Source organism: Trachypithecus francoisi, unplaced genomic scaffold (assembly GCF_009764315.1).
Source record: "Trachypithecus francoisi isolate TF-2019V2 unplaced genomic scaffold, Tfra_2.0 Lachesis_group14, whole genome shotgun sequence".
NCBI classification, from domain to species: domain Eukaryota; kingdom Metazoa; phylum Chordata; class Mammalia; order Primates; family Cercopithecidae; genus Trachypithecus; species Trachypithecus francoisi.
The window spans coordinates 45,372,351-45,399,506 of record NW_022681459.1 but is presented as its reverse complement, the minus strand read 5'-3'; the positions used below and the strand labels follow the sequence as shown (position 1 = coordinate 45,399,506).

General features: G+C 49.5%; 2 protein-coding genes across 8 annotated transcripts in view; one reads left to right on the top strand and one right to left on the bottom strand.

Moving 5' to 3' along the window:
• The window catches only part of LOC117096537 (synapsin-1-like), a 32,228-nt gene extending 13,966 nt beyond the window's left edge, over window positions 1-18,262 (bottom strand). The window contains exons 1-2 of the mRNA XM_033233950.1: window positions 18,220-18,262; window positions 13,534-13,712 (exon numbers count right to left, since the gene is read on the bottom strand). Of these exons, the coding sequence (XP_033089841.1) occupies window positions 13,534-13,712; window positions 18,220-18,262 (222 nt within the window). The remainder of the gene's footprint in view (window positions 1-13,533; window positions 13,713-18,219) is intronic.
• Window positions 1-27,156, top strand: part of TPST2 (tyrosylprotein sulfotransferase 2) — a 65,180-nt gene that overhangs the window by 10,073 nt on the left and 27,951 nt on the right. The window contains exon 1 of one of the 7 annotated variants that reach the window (XM_033233080.1): window positions 15,495-15,634. The exons of 4 other annotated variants lie outside the window; for them this stretch is intronic. The gene's annotated coding sequence lies outside the window, so the exon portion shown is untranslated. Of the gene's footprint in view, window positions 1-15,494; window positions 15,635-27,156 lie in introns of those variants that run through there. 2 more of the 7 variants (XM_033233084.1, XM_033233078.1) reach the window with 2 other exon arrangements.

The window sequence follows — 27,156 nt, the reverse complement described above, 5'->3', positions numbered from 1 at the left end:
CTCTCCTTCTCTGTCTGGTGTTCTTCTCCTTCTCCCTCCCTCCCTCCCTCCCTTCTCTTCCTCCCTCCCTCCCTCCCTCCCTTCCTTCCTTCCTTCCTTCTTTCCATCTGTCTGTCTTGCTCTGTTGCCCAAGCTGGAGTGCAATGGTGCAATCGTAGCTCACTGCAGCCTTGAACTCCTGGGCTCAAGCAATTCTCCTTCCTCAGCCTCTTGAGTTACAGGTACAGACCACCACACCTAGTTCATTTTTTATTTTTTGTAGAAACGGGGTCTCACTATGTTGTCCAGGCTGGTCTTGAACTCCTGGGCTCAAGCAATCCACCTGCCTCAGCCTCCCAAAGTGCTGGGATTATAGATGTGAGCTGCTGTACCCAATTTGTCTTGGTCTCTATTTTTGTCTCTTCCTGCCTCTCTCTCCCTCCCACCCATACCCCCAACTCACGTCTTTCCCTGTCTCTGTCAGTCCTTCTGTTCTACTCCCATCTTTGCTTCTCCTCTGACTCTGTCTCTATCTCCCTCTGTCTCTGCCTCTCTCTGTTTTTGTCTCTCTCTGTCTTCTTCCGCCCCCACCTGCACCACTTCCCCCTTCCTTCCCGCCGCCGACCCCGAGCGCACACACGTGCCAGCACGGTCCTTCCTTTCTCTCACACAGAACCATCCGGACCCATGCAGAGCCCGGGGGCTCCGCCAGAAACCCTTGGAGGTGTGAGAAAGTGGTAGTAGCTATTTCCCATGTGGAAGACAGAGGCCCTGTGAAGTCAGGCACCTGGCAAGGCCACCCTATAAGGCCATGGTTCCCCCTCAACCCACGCCCTTTCCACGCCCCCAGGGCCCTCCCTTCCCCACCCAGCCCCAGGGCTGTGGGGAAGAAGTGGAAGTCTGGGCTAGCAGCAGGAAGGCAGACGCTACTTTTGGTTTGATTTGGTTTGGGGTCCGGGGGGAGTGTCGGCTACCCTGCCCCTGAGCACTCCTGGAAGCTGCATGCAGTAGGTGCCTTTGCCCTTCATACTGCTACGTGGTCATTGCTCTGCTCAAGTGCACAGTAGACCAGCAGTGCACATTTGATGGCTAAGAGCTTTAGGAAGAAAAACAAGATTAGAAATTGAGTCTTGCCTCCAGGCCGGGCACAGTGGCTCACACCTACAATGCGGGCGGATCACTTGCGTGAGCCCAGGGGTTCAAGACCAACCTGAGCAATGTGGCGAAACCCTGTCTCTACAAAAAAGTACAAAAATCAGCCGGGCATGGTGGCACGTGCTTTATTTCCAGATACTTTGGAGGCTGAGGTGGGAGGATTGCTTGAGCCTGGGAGGTCAAGGCTGCAGTGAGCCAAGATCACACCATTGCACTCTAGCCTGGGTGACAGAGTGAGACCTTGTCTCAAAGAAAGAAAGAAAGAGAAAGAGAGAGAGAGAGAGAGAAAGAAAGAGGGTCCAGCCCCATCTTTTCACAGATGGGGAAACTGAGTCCCAGAGAGTTGAGGTGAGTTGTTCTGGATCATGCAGATAACTTGGAAGTAATGGGGTCTGGGTCTTCCATGCCTCAGAAGCTGGGAGTAGTGCAGGGAGCGTGTTGAGCTGGTGTCTGCTTTGACATCCTTCGGGGGTTGTCGTGTAGACACCCACTTCTGAGAGATGGGAGATTCTGGTTGGAGGCCTGGTTTGCTCTCCTCTGCCTACTGCAGGACTCTGGACAAAATCTTCCTTCTCTGAGGACCTTGGGGTCTTCAAGCGTAGTACCCATGGCACAGTCCTGTGGATTGCAGAGCGTGGTCAGGTTTGTGGGGTCAGAGGCTGACCTCACCATGGATGGAGCGCTTGTTCAACACAGGTTGCTCTACCCCCACTTCCAGAATTCCCATTCAGCGTGGTCTCCTTGAGCCCTGATAATTTGCATTTTGTGTAGGTTCCCAAGCGCTGTTCCTGCTGGTCAGAGAACCCATGTCGAGAGCTGGGGTTGTAGAGGTGAAGCAGGTGAAGCAGATGAAGCACACGGCACTAAAACCTGCTGTGAGATCTCAGGCAAGGACTCCACCTTTCTGTGCCTTGGCTTCCTCAGCTGTAAAATGGAATGACAGAGCACTGTCCTCATATATTAGTTGTAAGGATTAAATGAGTGATTGGGAGGTGAAGGCAGGCGGATCACCTAAGGTCAGGAGTTCGAGACCAGCTTGGATAATTGATTTTAATTGAAATTCCTTTCGGTAATTCTTAAAGATAATAATACACTTTGATGTTTATTCATGAACATTACTGATACTCTTTCCTCCAGCTACATGATATTTTCTTTCACTCCTGTGGGTGAGACCTAAGAAATGAAACTCGGCCGGGCATGGTGGCTGATGCCTGTAATCCTAGCACTTTGGGAAGTCTAGACCTCCTCCTGAGGTCAGGAGTTTGAGACCAGCCTGGCCAACATGGTGAAACCCCATCTCTACTAAAAATACAAAATTAGCCAGGCATGGTGGCTCAAGCCTGTAATCCCAGCTACTCAAGGAGGCTGAGGCAGGAGAATCACTTGAACCTGGGAGATGGAGGTTGCAGTGAGCCGAGATTGTGCCACTGCATTCCAGCCTGGGTGACAGACAGAGCGAGACTCTGTCTCAAAAAAAAAAAAAATGGCTGGGCATGGTGGCTCACGCCTCTAATGCCAGCACTTTGGGAGGCCGAGGTGGGTGAATCACAAGGTCAGGAGATCAAGACCATCCTGGCTAACACGGTGAAACCCCATCTCTACTAAAAAAAAAATACAAAAAATTAGCCAGGCATGGTGGCACACACTTGTAGTCCCAGCTACTCGGGAGGCTGAGGCAGGAGAATCGCTTGAACCCGGGAGGTGGAAGTTACAGTGAGCCAAGATAGCGCCACTACACTCCAGCCTGGGCGACAGAGCGAGACCTTGTCTCAAAAAAAAAAAAAAAAAAAAGCACAAATATTTGTAAAGTGTGTAGAAACCCCCCAGGCACACAGTAAGCACTATATGCATGTTTGCTTTTTATTTTTTTATTTTTTATTTTTTTAAGACAGGGTTTTGCTCTGTCACCCAGGCTGGATTGCTGTGGCATGATCATAGCTTGCTGCAGCCTTGAATTCCTGGGCTCAAGTGATCTCACCCTCCCAAGTAGCAGGGACTACAAGTACGCACCACCACGCTTGGCTAATTTAATTTTTTTTTTTTTTTTAGAGACGGGGTCTTGCTATGTTGCCCAGGCTGGTCTTGAACTCCTTGTCTCAAGTAATTCTCCCACCTCGGCCTCCCAAAATGCTTGGAATTATAGGCATGAGCCACTGTGCCTGGCTTAGTCTTCCTATTATTGTTGTTATTCTTATTGCCATGATTATTTACTTTCCCTTCCTCCACAGAGACTGTTCTGTTCACAGTGAATTCCTTGCCATTCTCCACATTTCCAGTGTGCTTTCACACTTCTGCCCTCTGCTCGAGCTGTTCCTTCTACTTGGGATGCTTCCTCCAACTTCTGCACGTTAAAATGCTGGCATTCTTTTAGACTCAGCTCAGATGATGACATGACTTGCTTCCCCTAACCAAGCTCTTGTTTCTTTTTTTTTTTTTTTGAGACAGAGTCTTTTTTTTTTTTTTTTTGAGGCGGAGTCTCGCTCTGTCGCCTGGACTGGAGTGCAGTGGCCGGATCTCAGCTCACTGCAAGCTCCGTCTCCCAGGTTTACGCCATTCTCCTGCCTCAGCCTCCCGAGTAGCTGGGACTACAGGCGCCCGCCACCTCGCCCGGCTAGTTTTTGTATTTTTAGTAGAGACAGGGTTTCACCATGTTAGCCAGGATGGTCTCGATCTCCTGACCTCGTGATCCGCCCGTCTCGGCCTCCCAAAGTGCTGGGATTACAGGCTTGAGCCACCGTGCCCGGCCTACCTCTCGCTCTGTGACCCAGGCTGGAGTGCAGTGGTGCGATCTCAGTTCACTGCAAGCTCTGCCTCCTGGGTTCATGCCATTCTCCTGCCTCAGCTTCCCAAGTATCTGGGACTGCAGGTGGCCGCCACCACGCCCAGCTAATTTTTTGTTTTTTTAGTAGAGACCGGGTTTCACCGTGTTTGCCAGGATGGTTTCCATCTCCCGACCTCGTGATCCGCCTGCCTCGGCCTCCCAAAGTGCTGGGATTACAGGCGTGAGCCACTGTGCCTGGCCCAAGCTCTTGTTTCATTCTGCAAATTATCCCATTACTTGGGCGTCAATCTCCTGTGCTGACCCACAAGCTCCTATAGATCTGACTTGGGGTTTTGCTGGTACAGAGAGTTTCCCAGGAATGTTACTTTCAAAGTCCAGCTTTGATGGTGTTTCAAGAAGACCAGCTCCATCGTTGTCAGTGGCAGCTGTCAGAGAAGCCTTCCAAGGCGTACGGGGTGGAGCCCCGTTTGGAACGTGGATTTTCCTTAATTAGTAAGAGTGTGAATTTAGCACTCCACAGCCCCAGGTTCATGTCTGCGTTTTGCCATTTGGTGTGATGCAGCCTTGAATAATTTCCTTAATCTTTTTTTTTTGTGTCCTTTGCATCTTCATTTTAAAAGAATACCATCCTCACTTACAGCAGTGGGTTTTTGTGAGGATTCAGTGAGGTCTCATTTATGTAGTGAATACTGAGCACCTCCTGTGTGCCTGCTTTATGCTGGATGCCGGGAATCCAGCAGTGAGCAGGAGAGACCCTGTTCCTCCTGCCCTGGGAGAGCTGATGTTTTAGATGGACACAAGGGGAAGTATAGAAATGATAGTGTTGCCGTCTCGGGAGGATGCACCAGGAAGGAGATGGTCTTTGGGAAGCATTCTGTGCATGGTCTTGCAAGTAGGAGGCCCTTAGCAATTGGTATGTGTGATGATTACTGTTATCGCCGTAATTATTTGGGAGAAGAGGCAAAAAGGGAAAGGAGGCATTGTGGGAAGAAGGAATAGTATCAGTACGGGGTCAAGAAGGCATTCCGTGTCAAAGTCGTAATAGTCACAGCCAGTGTTTATGGATGCCCTAGTGTGTGTCAGTTACTCTGCTGAGGACTTCCTAGGTGCAAATTCATCTTAACCTCCAGGGAAGTGCTGTGTTATTCCCATTTTCCAGATGAAAGACATGGGGCACGGGGGAATTGGACCACTTGTCTGGGGAAGTGGAGGGGCGGGAGTCAACCTAGATTCTTACCCCTGCATCTAGGGTGTGTGATAGGAAATGAGACTGAGTGGAGACAGGTCTTCGTAGGGAGGGCTCAAATTTTAGAGGTTGTGGACTGTGTCCTCGTGCTGGAGTCCCTTAGATGGTCCCTGGATGGACAGGGTGGGGGAAGTTCATGGTATGTCTCATTTTATGGTCCAGAAAGCCAATGGCATGCAGCCCCTCCGAGAGCGGGTAGGAAAGGACGGCTCCTCCCAGCCCCCTTCTGGTTGGGTTCTCCTGGTTGGTGGTGAGTTCCTGGCAGGGCTGGAGTTGTGGTGGGAGGTGATAGGCACAGTGCAACTCGTGGTTGGGAGCCTACATTCTGGGGGGTGAGGATGCTGGTGGGCACTCCTTCATTGCAAGGATGCAGTTACTCACTGTTGCCTTTTCCTCATTTCTGTTCTCTGGGACCCTCTCTACTCAGGACTGGGCACGAGGGGAGCCCAGGAGAAAAGCAGACAGTGAAGATCCAAAGGACTTGTATTTGTTTCCAGCCAGTCGCCTCCCCAATACCTATGGCTTGCTGGTTCCTGAGCAAACAGGTGCCTCAGGGAGTATCTTTATCTTTTGTGTGTGTGATGGCGTTGGAAACTCACAGTGACCCAGGAGGCAGGCATCAAGAGGAGGCCTGTTGTTGTGGGATGATAGCAACTCTCAAGTCAGACACACTTGAGTTAGAACTCCAAATGGCTTATGCATGAGCTTTGAGACCTTGGGCCAGACACTTCTCTCTGGTCCTCAGTTTCCTCATCTGTGCAACAGGGATCATAATAGTGATTATTTTGTGGGTGACAGATAATCGTTATGTGGCACCTAATGCATAGAAGTGCTCAGTAATTCATAGCAATGAAGATTTTGTTGTTCTTCACCCATTTTACAGATGAGGAAACTGAGGCTCAGAGAAGTTAAGGGACTCTTCCCATGGCATTTTGCTTCCTGGTAATGGCCGGGCAAGTCTGCAGATGGAAATGTTTTCCATAAGACCCAGGTTCCCCAAAGCCCTGCACCATTAGGAAAAGGCTGTTCCCCAACTGTGAATCTGCCCCCCAAAACAGTGAACCATGAGATCATGCCCCTTCTCTCTTGTGGGTTTCTCCCCGTGATTGTTTAAGTGTTCATACTCTGAGCAGCTCTTAAAGCCTTTGCAATTCTTCCGGTTCTTCCTGCTTCTAGGAGTGAGTGAAAAGGAAGAAGATATCACAGTCTGTCCAGGAAGGAAACAGAGGAGCAGGCGAATGCTCAGGAAACTGGATTCCTACTATGCGCTACCGTAGAACTGGGGCTGGCAGATTCTGCTCTGAAAACCCCCACCTAGAGCCAACTGCTGCCCCTAGTAATATGCCCAAAATGTTACCTGGATAAAGGCCTCATGCTTCCTGGATGAACCACAAAAAAAGGTTGAGGCCATCTTGTTGAGGAACATTACATCCAGCAAGTATTTATTTCTTGCTCGCTTTGTTCTTGGTCAAGCCTTTTCACTTTTTGGCTGTCAGCCATTGCAAAACCTCCACAACAAAGAAGTGGAAAGTCATGCAATCAGAAAAGCCATAAACTGCAGTTGGGGCCTGGGGAAGAGGGAAGTTAGCTGAAGGCTTCATAAGCAAAAACGTCAGAAAACCTTCTGACATGTTAATAAAGATACTCTAGAGTCACATTTTGTGTGGAAACTCACATCCACGTTGTTGAGGCGGAAGTCAGAGTTGATGACTGGCCTGGGCCATCACCCCAGGCCTTCAGATAAGACGGTGGAACTAGGCCAGGCGCCGTGGCTCACACCTGTCATCTGAGCACTTTGGGAGGCCGAGGAGGGTGGATCACGTTAGCCCAGGAGTTTGAGACCAGCCTGGACAACATAGAGAGACCTCATCTTGCCAAAAAATAAACAAAATTAGCCGGGTGTGGTGGTGTGTACCTGTGGTCCTCTCTACTTTGGGGCCTGAGGTGGGAGGATTGCATGAGCAGTCCCTGGAGAAAGAAAGTAGAGCCAGGAACTATCATTGATTAAACACTTAACTGGACTCTAATAAGGTAGTAAAGCCCTTCCATGTACTTAGCTGCTCTCCCAATTCACAGATAAGAAAAATGAGGCCCAGAGAGGTTAAGTGATTTACCTGAAGTCACAAAGCTGATAGGTGGGGAATTCACACTCAGGTGCATCTTTCTGCAAAACCCATTCTTTTTTCACTACTCCCTGATATCTGAGGAAACTTACTGGTGAGCAAAATGATCTCAAAAAGTAAAATATGAATGCCTCTCAGTGTCAGGCTCTGTGATAAGTGTAGGAAAAAAGAAAGAGAAGAAAAAACCCCACCGGACTGCGGTGCCTCCCAGCCCGTGAGCACTGACAGTGGAATATGGGAAACAGAAGGGCAAACAGCATTTACCATACAGAATGGTGAGTGGTAGACAGAGAGGACTGTGAGACACGGGAGGGTAGAGCTTAATCTAGTCAGGGTATTCAGGGAAGGCTTCCTGGAGAAGGGGATACTTGAGCTGAGGAGATAACAAGCAGCCCAAGATAAGATGGGAAGAGGGTATGGACATACCTGTTAGCTAGGACTCTTGAGAGACAAACCATAGCATTGAGCAAAAAGGTAAATTTATTGAATTATGTAAGAAGTGAGCCTCAGGTATGGCTAGATCCAAGGACTCAACTAATTTCAGGGATTTATGTCTCCATCTCTTGGCTCCACCTTCCTAGGTTGGCTTTGCTCTCACACAGGCTTTGCAGGTGGTGACTAGAGATGGCCCCCACACCTCCAGCCCTGTACCCTACTTGCTTAGCCTCCCCACAGAATTCTGTAAAAGTCTCCAGTTGAGTTTCGTTGACCTAGATTGGGTCAAATGTCCATCTTTGAACCAACACTGCAGCCTGGGAATGAAATGCTGTGATTGGCCAGGCCTAGGTTATATGTCTGCACCAGGGGTCGAAGGTGACTGAGAATGAAAATAAGAAAACCAGGGATGCATGGCACCCTTAGGGCTGATAGAAAGTCCATTGGACTGGAGAAGGGGTCTGATCATGACACCCCTCTAAGCCACGTAAAGAAATTGCATCCTGAAGACAGTGGGAAGCTTTGGAAGTGTAGTGAAGGCAGGGGGTGACATGCCACCATATGGGGACAGGCAGGGGTGGAAGCATGATCAGGTGGAGGACAGTGGGGACTTGGACTGGGCTGCTGGTGATGGAGAGAAACAGCTGGATCCTGGGGGCGGTGAGTGTAATGCACCAGACTCAGTGGTGATTGGATCAGGGGTTCCTGTAAATGCACAGGACCCAGTGGTGATTGGATCAGGGGTTCATGTAAATGCACAGGGCTCAGTGGTGATTGGATCAGGGGTTCCTGTAAATGCACAGGACCCAGTGGTGATTGGATCAGGGGTTCATATAAATGCACAGGGCTCAGTGGTGATTGGATCAGGGGTTCATGTAAATGCACAGGGCTCAGTGGTGATTGGATCAGGGGTTCATGTAAATGCACAGGGCTCAGTGGTGATTGGATCAGGGGTTCATGTACTTGCACAGGACTCAGTGGTGATTGGATCAGGGGTTCATGTAAATGCACAGGACTCAGTGGTGATTGGATCAGGGGTTCATGGGGAGGAAGAAGTTCATGATGATCTTGGGTTTCTGGCTTGTTCCAACAGGCAAGCCTGGAAGAGAAACCAAGCTCAGGAGATCCCATTGTGAGTTCAAGTTGTCTTGAGTTTGAAATGCTGTCAGGAATCCAAGTGACAGACTAGTGGAAAGTTGGCCATTTCACGATTGCTATGCTGAGAGGGGCCTGTGAGGATTCTGTGTCCTCAGGAGAAGGGGTGCAGAGTGACAGCTCTATCCAGTAAATATTAATTGAGCACCTACTGAGCTGCAGTGCTCAGTAAACAGAGCATTCAAGGCCCCCAGACAATGAATGCAGAATATGTAATATCATATGATGTGTTAGAAGGCAGTGAGTGCTGGGGGAGAAAAATCACGCAGGGTGAGGGCTTCTGGAGTGCCGTGTTGGTGGGGCAGGTTGCAGCATTAACTGGTTGATCAGAAGAGACCTTGAAGAGGCGAGATGTGAGAGAGGACAGGAGGGTGAGAGAGTGAGCCAAGTGGATGTTTGCGGAAAGGGCATCCGGGCAGCAGGCGCAGCCAGGGCTCTGGCCCAGAGGAGGGAGTGTGCTTGTGTGTTTGAGGGAGAGCAAGGGGGCCAGTGTGGCTGGAGAAGGGGCAGGGGCCAGTGGGGTTGGGGGCAGAAAGGTAAGGGACAGGGCCAAACCTGGAAGGCAAATGAGGACTGGTTTTTCCTGAGTAAAGTGGGAGCCATGGGAGGGTGCGGAGCAGAGGAGAAGTCAGGAGCAAATGGCCTGACTTCTGTTTTCCTAAGGTCACTGTGGCTGCTTGCTGAAAATCAACTGATAAGACAAGGGCAGAATCAGGAAAGCTGGTGATGAGGTGGCTTGGACCAGAGTGGTAAGAAGTGAACGCCTGAGGCCGGGCACGGTGGCTCAAGCCTGTAATCCCAGCACTTTGGGAGGCCGAGACGGGCAGATCACGAGGTCAGGAGATCGAGACCATCCTGGCTAACACGGTGAAACCCCGTCTCTACAAAAAAATACAAAAAATTAGCCGGGCGCGGTGGCGGGCACCTGTAGTCCCAGCTACTGGGGAGGCTGAGGCAGGAGAATGGCGTGAACCCGGGAGGTGGAGCTTGCAGTGAGCTGAGATCCGGCCACTGCACTCCAGCCTGGGCAACAGAGCGAGACTCCGTCTCAAAAAAATAAAAAAAATAAAAAAAATAAAAAAAATAAAAAGATGTGAACGCCTGAAACAAACGCCTGGCAGTGCGGGTGGTGAGAAATGGCGGATTCTGGCTCTGTTTTAAAGGTGAAGTTAACAGGATTTGCTGCTGGATTGGATTAGGGTGAGAAAGAAGAATCAAAGCTGCCTTCAAGGTTTTTGGCATGAGCATGAAAGGATGGAGCTGCTACCAGCTGCAGGTGGGGTATGCTGGGGAAAGGACCAGATTCAGGGAGGAAGAGAGTGGGCACCTACGTCTAAGTGAGGAGAGATTTGGGCTGCAGATGACAATTCAGGAGACGTCAGCCTGTGGGGAGCATCCAGGGGTGCTAGTATCTCCTGGGCTGGAGGGAGGAGAGAGGGCATGTAACCTAGGCCTAGCCAATCACAGCATTTCGTTCCTAGGTTGCAGTGTTGCTTCAAAGATGAACATTTGACCCAATCTAGGTCAAAGACAAATAGCCAAGTGTGACCTCCTGATACCTGTGCCAGAATGGCTGGGTTTGGCCCCGCATAAGAAAAAACCCTGTAAACTTTTTCATGGGTTGTAGAGAAAGAGGAAGACATGCAGACATTACCTCCTTGGCATCTCATCAAAAGCCACCGTGGCCTGGCTGCTCATTTATTGAATGTGGGTCTGGGAGGTGTCCATGCCAGGAGCTGGGGTGTGGGTGGCATGATCAGAGGCTGAAACTCAATTGCCTTTAAGTTCCTGGCACCCGGCACGGAGCCTAGCCCTGGGAGAGCGCCGTCCTGCAAGTGTTGATTGAATGAATAAGAAGAGTCTTGTGTGTTCCTCTGCAGCAGCCGGGAAAGGTGTGTGGGGTGGAGTGGGGCGGGTAGCATACTCCAGCCAGCAACACCATTCCTCAGCATTTGACAATGTGTGATTCTTTAATTAATTTTCTTTCTTTCTTTTTTCTTTCTTTTCTTTCTTTTTTCCAAGACAGAGTCTTGCTCTGTCACCCAGGCTGGAGTGCGGTGGCACAATCTCGGCCCACTGCAACCTCCACCTTCCAGGTTCAAGCAGTTCTCCCTGCTTCAGTCTCCTGAGTAGCTGGGATTACAGGTGCCTACGACCATACCCGGCTAATTTTTGTATTTTTTAGTAGAAACAGGGTTTTACCATGTTGGCTAGGCTGGTTTTGAACTCCTGACCTCAGGTGATCCTCCTGCCTTGGCCTCCCAAAGTGCTGAGATTACAGGCATGAGCCACCGTGCCAGGCCATTAATTTCCTTTTTTTAGGAGACAAAAGTCTCTCTGTTGCCCAGGCTGGAGTGCAGTGGTGTAACCATGGCTCACTGCAGCCTCCAGCTTTTGGTCTTGAAGTGATCCTCTTGCCTCAGCCTCCCAAAGTGCTGAAATTACAGGTGTGAGCCACCAAGCTTGCTGAAAGTGTGATTCTTTAAGACTATTTTTATTCAAGTCTAGCATGTTACAGAAAAGTGCATACTTCATAAACATACAGCTCAATGAATTTTCAAAAGACGAGCGTGTCCGTGTGACGAGCACCTAGATCAGTAGCTGAATGTACATAGCGCCCCTCCCTGCCCCAGGACACCTTGCTCCCCCTCCAGTTACCTCTTCCCCCACCAGGGGTAACCACCATCCTGACATCTCCCCCTAGAATTTCACCTGCTTTTGTCCTTTATATCCATGGAACTATTACTGGAACGGGGTCCTGATTCAGTCCCCAAGAGAGGGTTCTTAGACGTTGTGCAAGAAGGAATTCAGGATGAGGCTGGGTGCAGTGGCTCATGCCTGTAATCCCAGCATTTCGGGAGGCCAAGGCGGGCAGATCATGAGGTCAGGAGATCGAGACCATCCTGGCTAACACGGTGAAACCCCCGTCTCTACTAAAAATACGAAAAATTAGCCGGGCATGGTGGCGGGCGCCTGTAGTCCCAGCTACTCGGGAGGCTGAGGCAGGAGAATGGCATGAACCCAGGAGGCGGAGCTTGCATGAGCCAAGATTGCACCACTGTACTCCAACCTGGGCAACAGAGCAAGACTCCATCTCAGAAAAAAAAGAAAAAAAGAAAGAATTCAGGGTGAATTCATAACGTGAAAGCAAGTTTACTAAGGAAGTAAACAAACAGTAGAATGGCTACAGCATAGACAAAGCAGCCCAGCGGACTGCTGGTTGGCTATATTTATGGTTATTTCTTGATCGTATGCTAAATAAGGGGAAAGGAGTGGGCAGTTCTCAAACTGAGGGTTCCTCACCTTTTTAGACCATACAGGGTAACTTCTGGCGTTGCTATGGCATTTGTAAACTGTCATGGCGCTGGTGGTGGGAGTGTCTTTTAGCATGCCCATGCATTATAATTGGCCTATAATGAGCAGTGAGAATGACCAGAGGTCACTTTTGTTGCCATCTTGGTTTTGGCGGGTTTTGTCCGGCTTCTTTATTGTATCCTGTTTTATTAGTGGGGTCTTTATGACCTGTATCTTATGAAACCAGTCCTGCTGACTTCCTGTCTTTGTGACTAAGAATGCCTGACCTCTTGGGAATGCAGCCCAGCAGGTCTCAGCCTCATTTACCCAGCGCGTATTGGAGAGATGGAGTCGCTGTGGTTCCAATGCCTCTGACAGAACCATGCGTTATGGTCTCTCTTGTGCCGACTTCTTTTGTGCATCACAGGTGTTGTTATTGCCTAAGGTTCTGGTTTGTTCTTTCTCCTGGCTGTTTAGTACATATCTATTTATTTATATTTACTTATTTATCCACTCTGTTGCCAATGGGCATTTGGATACTGTCCAGTTGGGGGCAGTTACGATCGTACCACTGGGAACATTTTGATATGTGCCTTTTGGTGAACAGTTGAATGCATTTCTTGTGATGTGTAATCAGCAGTAGAATTACTGGGTTGTAGAGAAGGTGCACATTCAGTCTTTGTCTCAGTTAAGCCAGAGTTTTCCAAAGGGGTTGTACCAGGTTTCCATCCCGCCAGCAGAGTATGAAAGTTCTGGTTGCATTACATCCTTGCCAACACTTGGTATCCTTTTCTCTTTTTAGTTATTTGGTTATGTAATGATCCCACAATGTACTTTAAATTTCCTTTTTTTCCCCATGGGTTTGAGTTTGAGCACCTTTCATATGCTTATTGACTACTTAGATAACCTCTTTTATGAAGTATATCTTCAGACGTTCCCATTTTTCTATTGTGTTGCCTGTCCTTTTTTTTTTTATTGATTTCACAGAACTCTTTATATGTTCCAGGTATAAATATTTGTTTGATATGTATTACAAATGTCTTTTTTCATGCATGACTTCATTTAATCCATAAGAGGAGGAACCAGGAATTTTAAGCCTCGAGGTCATTGGAATCCAGGACAAGCTTCACCTGTGTAAGGCTCAGTTTCCCTCTCTGAATCCCGTGGATATTAGCTCATTGCCTGGTGTATAAATGGAACTGTCACTGATATTATCACCTTTGCTGGGATGAGGAAGCCCTGAATTAAAATGGGTAAAACTGGCCTTGCATGGCTTTCAGCCTAAGTCATCCCTGTTTCTCAGGTCTGTATACCAACTTGCGGGCTAGGCCTTGAAAACACAGTGAGCAAGGCCCATTTCCTACCCTTGGAGGGGACTGTGCCAGCGGTGAGCGCAGCAGGCTGTGGGAGCCCAGCAGAAACAGTAACTGGGCTAAGGCATTGTGGAAGGCTTCCTGGAAGACGAGAGTCTCAGGGTGGAGTAAGCCTCTTCTGTTCAGGTTCAGGCTTGGGCACCTTTGTGCATCAGGCACTGGACAGATACCTGGGAGATGGAGAGAATTGGCTTAGTCTCACCCCTCTCTCACCCCACAGTAGATCAGTGTTCTTCATAGAGAAGACTGCACCCCTAGGGGACAGTTGGCAATGCCTGGGGACATTTTTGGTTGTCAGGACTTGGGGAGGGGATGCTACTGGCATCTCCTTGGTAGAGGCCGGGGATGCTGCTAAACATCCTACAATGCACGGGACAACCCCACCCCACACTGCCACAAAGAATGATCTGGTCCAAATGTCTGTAGTGCAGAGACTGAGAAACTCCAAAATGGACAATTACAATACGATGTGAGTGGGGGAAGAGGGGAGAGCAGAGGGATTAGGAGTGTTGTCCTGGCCTTAAAGAGTTTGTTTGTTGGTTTATTTATTTATTTACTTACTTTGAGATGGAGTCTTACTCTGTCACCCAGGCTGGAGCACAGTGGCTCAATCTCGGCTCACTGCAACCTCCACCTCCCAGGTTCAAGTGATTCTCCTGCCTCAGCCTCCCGAGCAGCTGGGATTACAGGTGCCTGCCACCACGCCCAGCTAATTTTTGTAGTTTTTTTTCTTTTCTTTTCTTTTCTTTTTTTTTTTGAGACAGAGTCTTGCTCTGTCGCCAAGTTAGAGTGCAGTGGCGTGATCTCAGCTCACTGCAACCTCTGCCTCCTGGGTTCAAGTGATTCACCTGCCTCAGCCTCCCGAGTAGCTGGGATTACAGGTGCGTGTCACCATGCCTGGCTAATTTTTGTATTTTTAGTAGAGACGGGGTTTCACTATGTTGGCCAGGATGGTCTCGATCTCTTGACCTCGTGATCCGCCTGCCTCAGCCTCCCAAAGTGCTGGGATTGCACGCATGAACCACCACGCCCAGCCGAATTTTTGTATTTTTAATAGAGACAGGGTTTTACCACGTTGGCCAGGCTGGTCTCGAACTCCTGACCTCAGGTAATCCACCTGCCTCGGCCTCCCAGGGAAGTGCTGGGATTACAGGCGCGAGCCACCACGCCTGGCCAGGAGTTTATGAATCTTCGTGCCCATCAAGGGAACCACGAACCGCATGTGGCTGGCAGAGCCCTTGAAATGTGGCTACTGTGGCTAAGGAACTGAATTTCAACTCTCTATCTATTTTAATTTCAGAACAGATACTCATTCCTATTCTTAGAAAACTTTTAAGTGTGTGTGCAACAATTTGGGTATGTGGATGTACTTTGTTCAACTATCAATTTTATGAAATCTCGGTACAGATTAGCTATTTCTACCAAGAATTTAGCATCCAAATTGAGATATGCTGAAAGTAGAAATTATACCCCGGGTTTCAAAGACTGAATACTTAAAAAAAAAAAAAGACTATAAACTATCTCAGTAATGTTTTTATTGATTAATGATAATATTTTATATATATTGAGTTAAATAAAAATGTTATTAAATTAAATTTACTTCTGTAACATAGCTACTGGAAAACAGAATTTGAAGTGTGTCTCACACTGCATTTCTATTGGGTGGCGCTGTTACTACAGGAAGGAGCTAGAATTCTGTGGAAGGTTTTAGGCAGGGGCTGACATCCTCTGGCCAACATGACAAGGGGGGATTCCAGAGAACAGGCAAGTCTGGCCACAGGGAGACTGTGTGGCCTGGGAGACCTGAGCCACAGCTGCCAAGAGAAGCCCTGATTCCCCAGAGAGGAGGTGCCCGCTGCCAGTCCACAGGTGAGCAACAAGAATGGATTCAGAAGAGGGAGGAGCCTTTTGGAGAGGCAGGCCCATAGCAAGGCTGACTGATCCTTCAAAGGAGCCTCCCAGCTAAAAGCCAGCAGGAAAGAGACCTTGGCCACCAAAGGTCTGCCAGCTCCTGGTGGTCACCACTCCAGACACCTGCCAGCTCAAGTCTGACCCTTGCCTCCACCCTGGCTGCTTCCTGTACCGCTCTCAGGTTTGAAACCTCATCTTTTGCTGCTTGGCTCTGCTCGCTACTACTTACCAGCTGTGTCACCTAGAGCAAGTGGCTTTCCTTCTCTGGGGGCTGCCAGCTTTGCACGGCCTGCCCATGTTACAGCTAGAGCTCAGAAAGATCAGAGATGCCCATAGGTGACAAATCTTCCTGGGCTGGGTGTTTTGGAGGTGACATTATGAAGTGTCTGTGGGGGCTGTGCAGACAGTATTCTCTGTTTGCAGATGGCTTCCCCTCTCTACTCTGTGTGTTATGTCCTCATTTCACTGCTGAGAAAGTGGAGGCTCAGAGAGGTGAAGCAGCTTGCCCAGGGTCACACAGCTCCACAGAGGCAGAATTCAGATGAGTAATGCTGACTTTACAGGTCATTTTTACACGGAGGAAACTGAGGCTAAGATGTGCAACTGGTGAGAGCAAAGTTGGGGTCTCATCTGGTTTCTTGGCCCGGGAGCACTTTCCCTCCTCTGCTCAGCCCTCCAGCGTTACCTGTTATTCATGACAGGGCAAGGCTTGTGCTGTGCCCAGTCTGGTCCTCCGTCCTGCATGACTGGCCATGAAGGGGCACAGAAGCAGCCTCGCCAGTGGTGCTCACAGATTTCCAGCCCACTAAGCCTGATCCCTCCCTCAGGAACTCTGCTTCCTTTACTAGGTGACCTGTAACCTTGCCTCCTTCCTGCTCCAAGCAGCTGCTGAGAGCGAGAGTGGTTCATCAGGAAGCTGGTACGAAGACACACAGGCTGTGGCCAGCTCCTAAAAGTCAGAACTGGGAGAGGCCTTAGAGGTCATTGGCCCCTGGTGCTGGTTGTCTAGACACCGCCTTCAGCCTCAGTCTCCGTAGCTGGAAAATGGGAGGAATCGTCAGCTTGGCAAAAACGGCAACCTCCGGCAACACAAAGTTGGTGCAGAAGGGGAACATGCAGACTGCTGGCAGGAGAGTCTTTGGGAGGGTACTTCGGCAGTGTCTGCTGAAATATAAAGGAAGAGTGGCCCCTGAGCCCGCCAACCCCCTATAGCTAGCTACCTAGAGCTGTGCTTCTCAAATCGTATTGTGCATGGAAACGCCTGGGGTCTGGTTAAAATGCCAGTTCAGTACCTTCTAAGGCATGGGACTAGCAGGCTCCCAGGTGGCCTTGCTGCTTGCAAGACCCTGGTAAGGCCCTAGGGCACCTTTCATGCATGGGCACAAGAAGGCAGGGTCCTTTGTGAGGGTATGTCATTGCAAGAAGATGAAAGCAGCTTAATGTCTGTCAGAAGGCCTTGGCTAACTGCACGGTGTGCTGTTCCTGCCGGGATGCTCTGGAATAATTAAGAAGAGGGAGGGAGGGCCGAGCGCGGTGGCTCATGCCTGTAATCCCAGCACTTTAGGAGACCGAGGCGGACAGATCACGAGGTCAGGAGATGGAGACCATCCTGGCTAACATGGTGAAACCCCGTCTCTACTAAAAATACAAAACAATTAGCCAGGCCTGGTGGCGGGCGCCTGTAGTCCCAGCTACTTGGGAGGCTGAGGCAGGAGAATGGCGTGAACCTGGGAGATGGAGCTTGCAGTGAGCTGAGATCATGCCACTGCACCCCAGCCTGGGCGACAGAGTGAGACTCCATCTCAAAAAAAAAAAAAAGAGGGAGGGAGGGTGGGAGGGAGGGAGGTCCATCAAGGTGCTGCATGTTGATGTGTCTTGGCTTCTGCAAGGGTATCAGTGCCCTCTGGAGGCTGGGGCTTTGTCTTGTTTACTGCCTTGGCCCCCGTGCTAGAACAAGGCCCGGCACACAGTAGGTGCTCAAGCAGTGTTTACTGGATGGTAGTGCAAACATGCTGACACGGAAAGACCTCGTGTTGAGTGAACCCAGCCAGTTTCAGGAGGCTATGGAGAATCCAGGGCTTCTTAACCTTGGCACGACTGACATTTAGGACTGGATGATTCTTTGTACTGGGGGCTACCTGGGCATTGTAAGATGTTTAACAGCATCTGTGGGCTCTACCCATGAGATGATACCTAATTGGAACAACCAAAACTATCTCTGGACATTACCAGTGGTTCCCTGAATGGCAAAGTCGCCCCTGGTCCCAGCACTTTGGGAGGCCGAGGCGGGCAGATCACTTGAGGTCGAGAGTTTGCGATCAGCCTGACCAACATGGTGAAACCCTGTCTCTACTAAAAATACAAAATTAGCTGGGCATGGTGGCGCATATCTGTAATCCCAGCTACTTGGGAAACTGAGGCAGGAGAATTGCTTAAACTTGGGAGGCGGAGTTTGCTGTGAGCTGAGATTGCTCCGTTGCACTCCAGCCTGGGTGACAGGGTGAGAGTCCATCTCAAAAACAAAAAAAGAAAAAAGAAAAAGCAAGTGTGGATGGCTCCCCTCCAAACTAATCACCAGCAGTTACCTCTCAGAAAAGGGGGAAGAACATAGGATTGGATCTTTTATTCCAAAGAGACTTATGCCTTCTCTCTCCAGTTTTTAATGTGGCGATTATACCTGTGAGTTGAGCAATTAAGTGCATCTTAAAAGTAGAAAGGTACATGGACTGGCTTGTACAGCTGTGAGGGTTTAGTGAAGTTACACACCTGGAGCATTCAGCATGGTGGGGGTGCCGCCGAAGGACACCATTGTTGTTTTATTGTATTGCATCTCTCCAGCAGCCCCTAAGCATACAGAAGCAGATAAGACCTTCTCGCATATGGCAGACTGGAGCTCAGAGAGGGAAAGGGACTCGCCCAAGGTCACACAGCAAAGGAGGAGCTAGGCTTGCCTTCATGACTCCAAAGTAGGGACAATTTCTCCTCTGCCATCCTGCGACCCCTGCCGGGTTCTGGGCCTCCTGGTCTTTGTATCTGTGGATTGAGGCTGTGTGAGCTGCTTCAAGTCGCCCAGCTTGTTGACTGCTCAGTGTTCACCAGCCCGGCTGGCACCCAGGAAGCAGACAAGGCTGGAGATGTCAGGGGGTGTAGCCTGTGGGAGTTGTGCTCTGGCTTTATCCAGCAGCACTGGGAGGGCTGCCAGGGATTTGGAGCTGGCGAGGAAGGACCTTGGCAGAGATGTCCCCTGTAGGTGGGTATTGGACTGGCTGCCAGCCCTATGCAGCTTCAAAGTCGTGCTGCTCACCCACTGCTCAAACATCTGCCATGGCTCCCTAGTACCTAAGCCTCAATTTTCCTTCCTGTGCCTGCTGGGATAGCATTCCATGTCCTACAGAGGACTCTCCATGAGATTGCTAGATTCCAGATACTAATAATAGTAATAATGATAATAGGACCTAGAGTACCTGCTGTTTGCTAGGCGTGGAACTGAGTGCTTCACATGCAGCATCTTATTTAATCCTTACAACAGTCCTATGGCACTGCTGTAATATGATTCTCATTTTACAAAAGAGGAAACTGATGCCCACAGAGGTTAAGTGTCTTTTGCCCAAGGCCATGTAGCTCTGTAGCCAGCATCTGTAGCCTGACTCCGGAGCCACACTTTAACCAGGAGGCCGTCACACCTAATCTTGTTAGAAGAGCAAGCCAGCATGATGCCAGCAGAGAAGGCCTCTGGGTGCATGGGAAGAACCCAGCCAGGTGTTCAGGCCTGGCCGTGCCATTAACTTGCTGTGTGACCTTGGTCACACTCTCCTTTCTGAGCTTGCCCAGGCTTTCTCTGAGGCCACTGCTGGCTCTGCATTCCAGAGCTCAAGGATCCAAAGTTATGCATCAAATCTAGAAATCATCTTCTCTTATTTTATATCGTATTACAGCATTGATATGTATATGATACATATACACTGATATGATATGCTCCTATGCCTGGTCTGTCACACTGTGTGGATTTCCTCAGAGGCTCCTAGAAGGCCCTGCTGTCCAGGCTAGGAGGTTTCTGGGGGCCCCAAGCTCGCTGGCTCCTGGGTGAAGGTGTGAATAGAACCATGCTGTTAAATGGGGGTTTGCAGAAACCGGGGTTTGACCTGGGAGAGCCCTAGGCAGCAGGGGATGATCAAGTGAACAAGATAATATTTTAATGCAAAATTTGAAAAATTGAAACTAACGGATGAACCTTGAACAGAGTGTGCTAAGTGGAAAAAGCTGGTCATTAAAGAGCATGCTTTGTGTGAATCCATTTTTATGAAATGTTCAGAATAGGCGAACTCATAGAGACGGAAAGTAGTGTAGTGGTCTTCTAGGGCTAGGAGGAGAACAGCGTTAGAGTTTGATACCTAAGGGTACAAGGTTTGTCTTTGGGTGATGAAAATATTGCAAAATTGACTATGACTATATGAAAACTCTGTGAGTGTACTACTCTGAATATGCTAGAAACCTGTGAATACACTAAACTCTGTGATTATACTAACGACCGTTGAACTGTACACTTTATTTATTTATTTATTTTTTGAGACGGAGTCTCGATCTGTTATCCAGGCTAGAGTGCAGTGGCGTGATCTCGGCTCACTGCAACCTCTGCCTCCCAAGTTCAAGTGATTCTCCTGCCTCAGCCTCCTGAGTAGCTGGGATGACAGGCACCTGCCACTGCACCCTGCGAGTTTTTGTATTTTTAGTAGAGATGGGGTTTCACCATGTTGGCCAGGCTGATCTCGAACTCCTAACCTCAGGTGATCCACCCGCCTCAGCCTCCTGTAGTGTTGGGATTACCAGCGTAAGCCACTGCACCCGGCCCATGAACTGTACACTTTAAATAGGTGAGTTGCATGATATGTGCATTGTCCCTCAGTAAAGCTGTTATAAAGCAATCTAAATGCAAAAATATCCATGAAAAACAACATATAAAAATTGTGAATAATGTCAGGATCAGTATTACTGATTTTTTTCTTTCTGCCTTGGCTCCAGTACGGCTTAGCACAGCACAACATCATTTGTCCTATTTATTTAAACATTTCTTTGTTTGTTTGTCATGGATTTTTTCCCACTAATCTAAAAAAGATTGCATTGAAACGTTATTGATCTTGCTTACTGCGTTTTTTGGCACCCCCTTGAGTTTTTGTGCTCAAGGACCGTGCCTTGCTTACCTCACCCTGTTCCCGCCCTGCCAGGTGAGCCTTTTGCTCTCCCTAGAGTGGCCCCACCACTTTGCCCCTTCCTTCTCTGTGTCTCCCCATCTGACAGGCGAGACCAGCAAGCCCACCCCGAGAGAAGTTACGATTTGTCCGTCCAGCCGGTGAGTCATGTGTGAGGACCAGAGTAGGGGGATCTCTCCACGTCACATCCACCTGCTGCCCACATTGTCTCCTTTGCTGCTGTCTCCCTTCTCTCCTCCATCTCCCTCCTTTTTAATTTTTTTTTTTTTTTTTTTTTTTGAGGCCAGGCACAGTGGCTCATGCCTCTAATCCCAGCGCTTTGGGAGGCCAAGGCAGGCAGATCACTTGAGGTCAGGAGTTGGAGACCAGCTTAGTCAACGTGATGAAACCCTGTCTCTACTAAAAATACAAAAAAATTAGCCGGTGTTGTGGCAAGTGCCTGTAATCCCAGCTACTCAGGAGGCTGAGGCAGGAGAATCACTTGAACCCGGGAGATGGTAGTTGCAGTGAGCTGAGATTGCTCCATTGCACTCCAGTCTGGGCGACAGACGGAGACTCTGTCTCCAAAAAATATTTTTTTTGAGACGAAGTCTCCCTCTGTCAACCAGGCCGGAGTACAGTGGTGTGATCGTGGCTCACTGCAGCCTTGACCTCCTGGGCCCAAGTGATCCTCTGGCCTCAGCCTCCCAAGTAGTTGGGACTACAGGAGCATGTCACCACACCTGGCTAATTTTTAATTTTTTGTAGAGACGGAGCCTTACTACGTTGCCCAGGCTGGTCTTCAACTCCAGAGCTCAAGCAACCTTCCCTCCTCAGCCTCCCGAAGTGCTGAGATTACAGACATGGGCCACGACGCCTGGCCCCGTCTCTCTTCTTTGAGATGGCTCCCTGGGTCCCCCAGCAGCTATCACCTGGCCTCCAGCCCTTGTCGTTTAAGGCATCCTGTACCAAAGAGAGCCTGCGTCCCTCCCAGGTCACAACCAGACCAATGCTCACAATTTGCCACTGTTCCCAGGATAACTCCAAGCTCTTTACCTGGCATTCAAAGCCTGGCACAGTTTAGGGCTTGCCAGTCTCCTTTCCCCACTTTTCCTCCCCACCCCTGCTGATTTCTCATCAGTAGATTCAGACGGGAGCCACAGTTATTGAAGAGCTGCAAGGCATTAGCCACCGCCCTCTGGTCTTTCCCTTGTTTAAGCCCCTATCTCACGTAATCCTCATAGCAGCATTGCTAGTAAGAATTATTGGGTCCATTTTACAGATGAGGAAACTCAGGCCCAGAGAGTGGAGGTGATGTTGCCAAGGGTCTGGGGCAGACGCAGGTGCACACCCGGGCTGGCTGGCGACATGGGACTCTGTCCACCTGCCTGTGCCTCCCCTCATCCGCTGCAGATGTTTGCTTTCCCTCAGGGCCATATGTACAGTGTCTGTGCCAGGGTCACCCCCACTTTGGTCCCTGATGGCCTTCACACTGCTAACTTAGTAGCCAAGGTCACATGCCAGTGTGTGATGCCAGCGTGGAGAGGAGCCTCGGTTGGTTCTTTTATAACAGTTGTCATCTCCTACCTACTTATATTTGGGTCCTGCTATGTTGATAGCCGCAGGCTGGGTCTCAAATTCCTGGGCTCAAGCTGTCTTCCTGCTTCAGCTTTGTGAGCAGCTGGGATCACAGGCATGAGCCGCTGCTCCTGGCCACTTTTACTTCTTAAAATAAAATCAGAACATGCAAACCGTGCTCCACAATATGCCATCAAGTGTTTCTGGTGCAAATCCCTACTGCTCTTATGTTTGATGGTGGAGCGAGGAAACAGGCAGGAATGGGAGGGAAGATGAGTCTAGACCCCTCTGAGGCAGGACCACAGATCCCTGGCCCCAACAGCCATAGATTTTGTGTTCATAATGGAGCCAGATGCTGGCAGCGATTCTTAATTGGGGTCCCAGGCTGCATTTGAGGGCCTAAGAATTTGGATGGGGGGAAACATTACATCTTTTTTGACCCTAGTTTAACATCTCCTCCAGGTGACAACATAGGTGATAAATTACAGTAGTAGTGGCAGCACTTGCATCACCAATAGAAACTACACTTTTTTTTTGAGATGGAGTTTCGCTCTCGTCACCCAGGCTGGAGTGCGGTGACGCAATCTCAGCTCACTGCAACCTCTGCCTCCTGGGTTCAAGCGATTCTCCTGCTTCAGCCTACCAAGTAGCTGGGATTACAGGCACCTGCCAGCATGCCTGGCTAATTTTTTTTTGTATTTTTAGTAGAGACGGAGTTTCACCATGTTGTCCAGGCTGGTCTTGAACTCCTGACCTCAGGTGATCCGCCCACCTCAGCCTCCCAAAGTGCTGGGATCACAGGCATGAGCCACTGTGCCTGGCCCATGTTTTTATATCACATTTTAGGTGCCACAGATGTGTCTGCTTATCACTGCATGCAGATGACGGTGATTATTCTGTCTGCTACTAGGTCTTGTTATTGATTGCTTTAATAAAAGGAGCAGATAGGTTACAGATAGTATTTCACAGCGTTTTTTGTAATCACATTCTTAGCCAAATGTTACTATATTGGTTTCCTTTTCATCCTCTATATTTTATTGTATTCCACTAAAAACCATTATTCTGGGAAGGGCCCATAGATTTCACCAGATGGTTGAAGGGATCCATGGCACAAAATGGTGGAAGAACCCATTAGACCTGGGTTCGAGTCCTGATACTGCCCCACACCTGCTGTGTGAGTGTGAGCAGCCCATTCCTGGCAGTGATTCTTTTTTTTTTTTTTTTTTTTTTTTTTTGAGACGGAGTCTGGCTCTGTCGCCCAGGCTGGAGTGCAGTGGCCGGATCTCAGCTCACTGCAAGCTGCGCCTCCGGGCTTACGCCATTCTCCTGCCTCAGCCTCCCGAGTAGCTGGGACTACAGGCGCCCGCCACCTCGCCCAGCTAGTTTTTTGTATTTTTAGTAGAGACGGGGTTTCACCATGTTAGCCAGAACGGTTTCGATCTCCTGACCTCGTGATCCGCCCGTCTCGGCCTCCCAAAGTGCTGGGATTACAGGCTTGAGCCACCGCGCCCGGCCGGCAGTGATTCTTAATTGGGGTCCCAGGCTGCATTTGGGGGCCTAGGAATTTGGATGGGGGGAAACATTACATCTTTATTGACCCTAGTTTAACATCTCCTCCAGGTGACAACATAGGTGATAAACTACAGTAGTCGTGGAGCTGCCAGGTGCAGCAGGGTGGATCACCTGAGGTCAGGAGTTCGAGACCAGCCCATTCCCCCTCTGGATTTCTTATTCATGATCCAGCCAGAGAGGGGCTTTCTCCCCCGCAGGGTTGCCGTGGGAGGCCAGCAGTGGGAGTAGATGTCGCTTTGTTGTGGTGCCTGTCTGTGGGTGTTATTAGGTCTTCTGGACAGGACGTGGCACTGGGTGCTCCAGCATGCCCTGAACGTGCTCCCACCGCCTCTTGCACACCCCAGTCTGTCTGGGCATCCATCCCACTGGGTTGCTTGTCTGCCGGCTCAACGGCCGTGACACTCATGGGCAGCCTGTGTCTGTCCTAGTAAATAATGGTACAGAATTGTAGCTGATGCCTCTGGGCTCACACTCTTTGTCAGCCTCACAACAGCTCCAGGAGGTAGATGCCATTTTCAGATTTATTTTGGAAATGTTAAACTTTATAACAGGTGAGTGAGGCTCAGAGACAAGAAGTCACTGGCTCAAGGCCGCTGGTGAGTGACCACACCAAGATCGCACCCTGCGTCTGTCCAACTTTGGGTCTACACTCCTGACCCCTGCACTCCACGGCGATTGTATTCCTGAGCCTGGCCCAGGTGGGAAGCCAGTAAACAGTTAGGCTGGTGCAAAAGTGATTGCGGTCTTTGATATTACTTTCAGTGGCAAAAACTGCATTACTTTTGCAGCAGCCTACTAGAACACTGAGTTCAGTACCCTAAGCGGTATTTCATAGAGAGGGGGCAAGGGGCGGCAGCGCTTGTTAAAATGTAGATGCCCTCAGCTCCACCTTGTCTCTTCCAAATCAGAATATTTGAGGGCAGGCCCCAGGGCATCTGCCTTCTAACAGTTTTGGGCTATTCAGAAGCACACCAAAGTTTAACCACCACCCTAAAGGGAAGGAATAACAGTCAGGTAGTAACAAAGCTCTGTTCTGAGTGCTTTATGTGAGTTTATTTATTTGTTTTGAGACAGAGTCTTGCTGTGTCACCCAGGCTGGAGTGCAGTGGTGCCATCTTGGCTCACTGCAACCTCCTCCTCCTGGGTTCAAGCAATTCTTATGCTTCAGCCTCCCAAGTAGCTGGGATTACAGGCATTCACCACCACGCCTGGCTAATTTCTATATTTTTAGCAGAGACGGGGTGTCACCATGTTGGCCAGGCTGGTCTCGAACTCCTGACCCCAGGTGATCCGCCCACCTCAGCCTCCCAAAGTGCTGAGATTACAGGCATGAGCCACTGCAAGTTTATTTCATGTGCACAAGTGCTAATGGCCTCCCCATTTCATAGATGAGGAAAGTGAGGCACAGAGTAGTTAGATAACACCTCCCCGCCGACCCCCAACCCAGGGCTGCATTGCTAGGAATCAGCCACGTGTAGAGGATTCCTGCCCCTGTGTTCAGTCCCCCACCTCTGACAGCTTCTGGGCAGAGGAGTGGAGACGGGATCCCCTGGCAGCTGGGCGTGAGGGCTCAGGAAGCACCGGTCCCTGCAAGATCACGCTGGCCCTTTCTTGTTTGCCTTCTTTACCAGGCAGGGGCCCTCTGTGTTTCTGGGCAGGAAGTCCAGAGCAGGGGCTGTGCCAGGTGCCGGGGGCAAGACTGGGAGATGGTCCAGGAGTCTGAGCCAGGCACTACTATGAGCAGCTGTCTGACCTCGGGCACATAGCTTCCCCATCTGTGTATGGGGTGGGGTCGAGATTTGGAAGAGGTAGTTAAGAGCTTGGTTCTGGCATCAGAGAGACCTGAGTTCCAGATCAAACTCAGCCAGTTACCATCTGTGTGATCTTCAGCAAGCACTTCACCTCTCTCAGCCTCAGTTTCTCCTTCTGTAAAATGTGGCTAATCATAATAGTGCCTACCCTCCAAGGCTGTCATTAGGGTCAAAATATATAGTTGGCTCTCTGTCTTCATGGGTTCTGCATGCGAGGATTCAGCCAACAGTGATCAAAAATATTCGGGAAAAAATGGGTGGTTGCATCTGTACTGAACATGAACAGGACTTTTTTTGTCGTGTGATTGTTCTTTAAACAATACGGTATAACAACTACCTACATAGCATTTACATTGTATTACGTAGTATAATTGATCTAGCACTGATTTAAAGTATATGGGAGGATATGTGTAGGTTATATGCAAATATTACATCATTTTATATAAGGGACTTGAACATCCTGTATTTTGGTATTCGAGGTGGATTCTGTAATCAATCCCCTATGATACCGAGGGGCGACTATATATAAAACTGCCAGCCAGGTGCAGTGGCTCATGCCTATAATCCCAGCACTTTGGGAGACTGAGGTGGGAGGATTAAACTCAGACCAGCCTGGGCAACATAGTGGGACCCCGTCTCCACAAAATAAAAAATTAACTGGACGTGGTGGCACTTGCCTGTAGTCCCTTGGCAGGCTGGGGCAGACAGATCATTTGAGACCAGGAGTTTCAAGGCTGCGGTGAACAATGATCATGCCACTGTACAGAAGGAGATCCTGTCTCTTTAAAAAAAAAAAAAAAAAAAAAAAAGACTGCCAGGCATACACAAGCCTCTCTGCTAGTCCTTACGTGGCAACAGACAGGATGCTGGATGATTCCCCATGCATGAGTGTGCACTTCTTTTTCTTTTCAATCAACTGTTTGTTTTCCCGAATTGTACATTTTTCTCTTACCAAAGGCTGGCCACCTGGGTCCTCCCACAGTCCCTACTGAGATAAGTCCCAGAACCAAACTGGCTTCCACGTCGGCTCCCTGTATTTGTGCTCTGTGAGTTTGCCCAGGTTGCACTGAGGGCAGGTGCTGCTGATCGTGCCTTTTTTTTTTTTTTTTAGACGGAGTTTCGCTCTTGTCACCCAGGCTGGAGTGCAATGGCATAATCTCGGCTCACTGTGACCTCCGCCTCCCGGGTTCAAGCGCTTCTCCTGCCTCAGCCTCTTGAGGAGCTGGGACTACAGGCACCCGCCACCACACCCGGCTAATTTTTGTATTTTTAGTAGAGATGGGAGTATCACCATGTTGGCCAGGCTGGTCTCGAACTCCTGACCTCAGGTAATCCGCCTGTCTTGGCCTCCCAAAGTGCTGGGATTACAGGCATGAGCCACTGCGCCTGGCTGATAGTGTCTTTTCATAATATAGACAAGGGGGATGGCAAACTATGCCCACGGGACAAATCTAGCTCACTGCCTGTTTTTGTAACTAGTCTTATCGGAACATAGCCACATGTCTTCATGTATGTGTCATCTTGGTTGTTTGCATTATAGTTGCAAAGTCGCATTG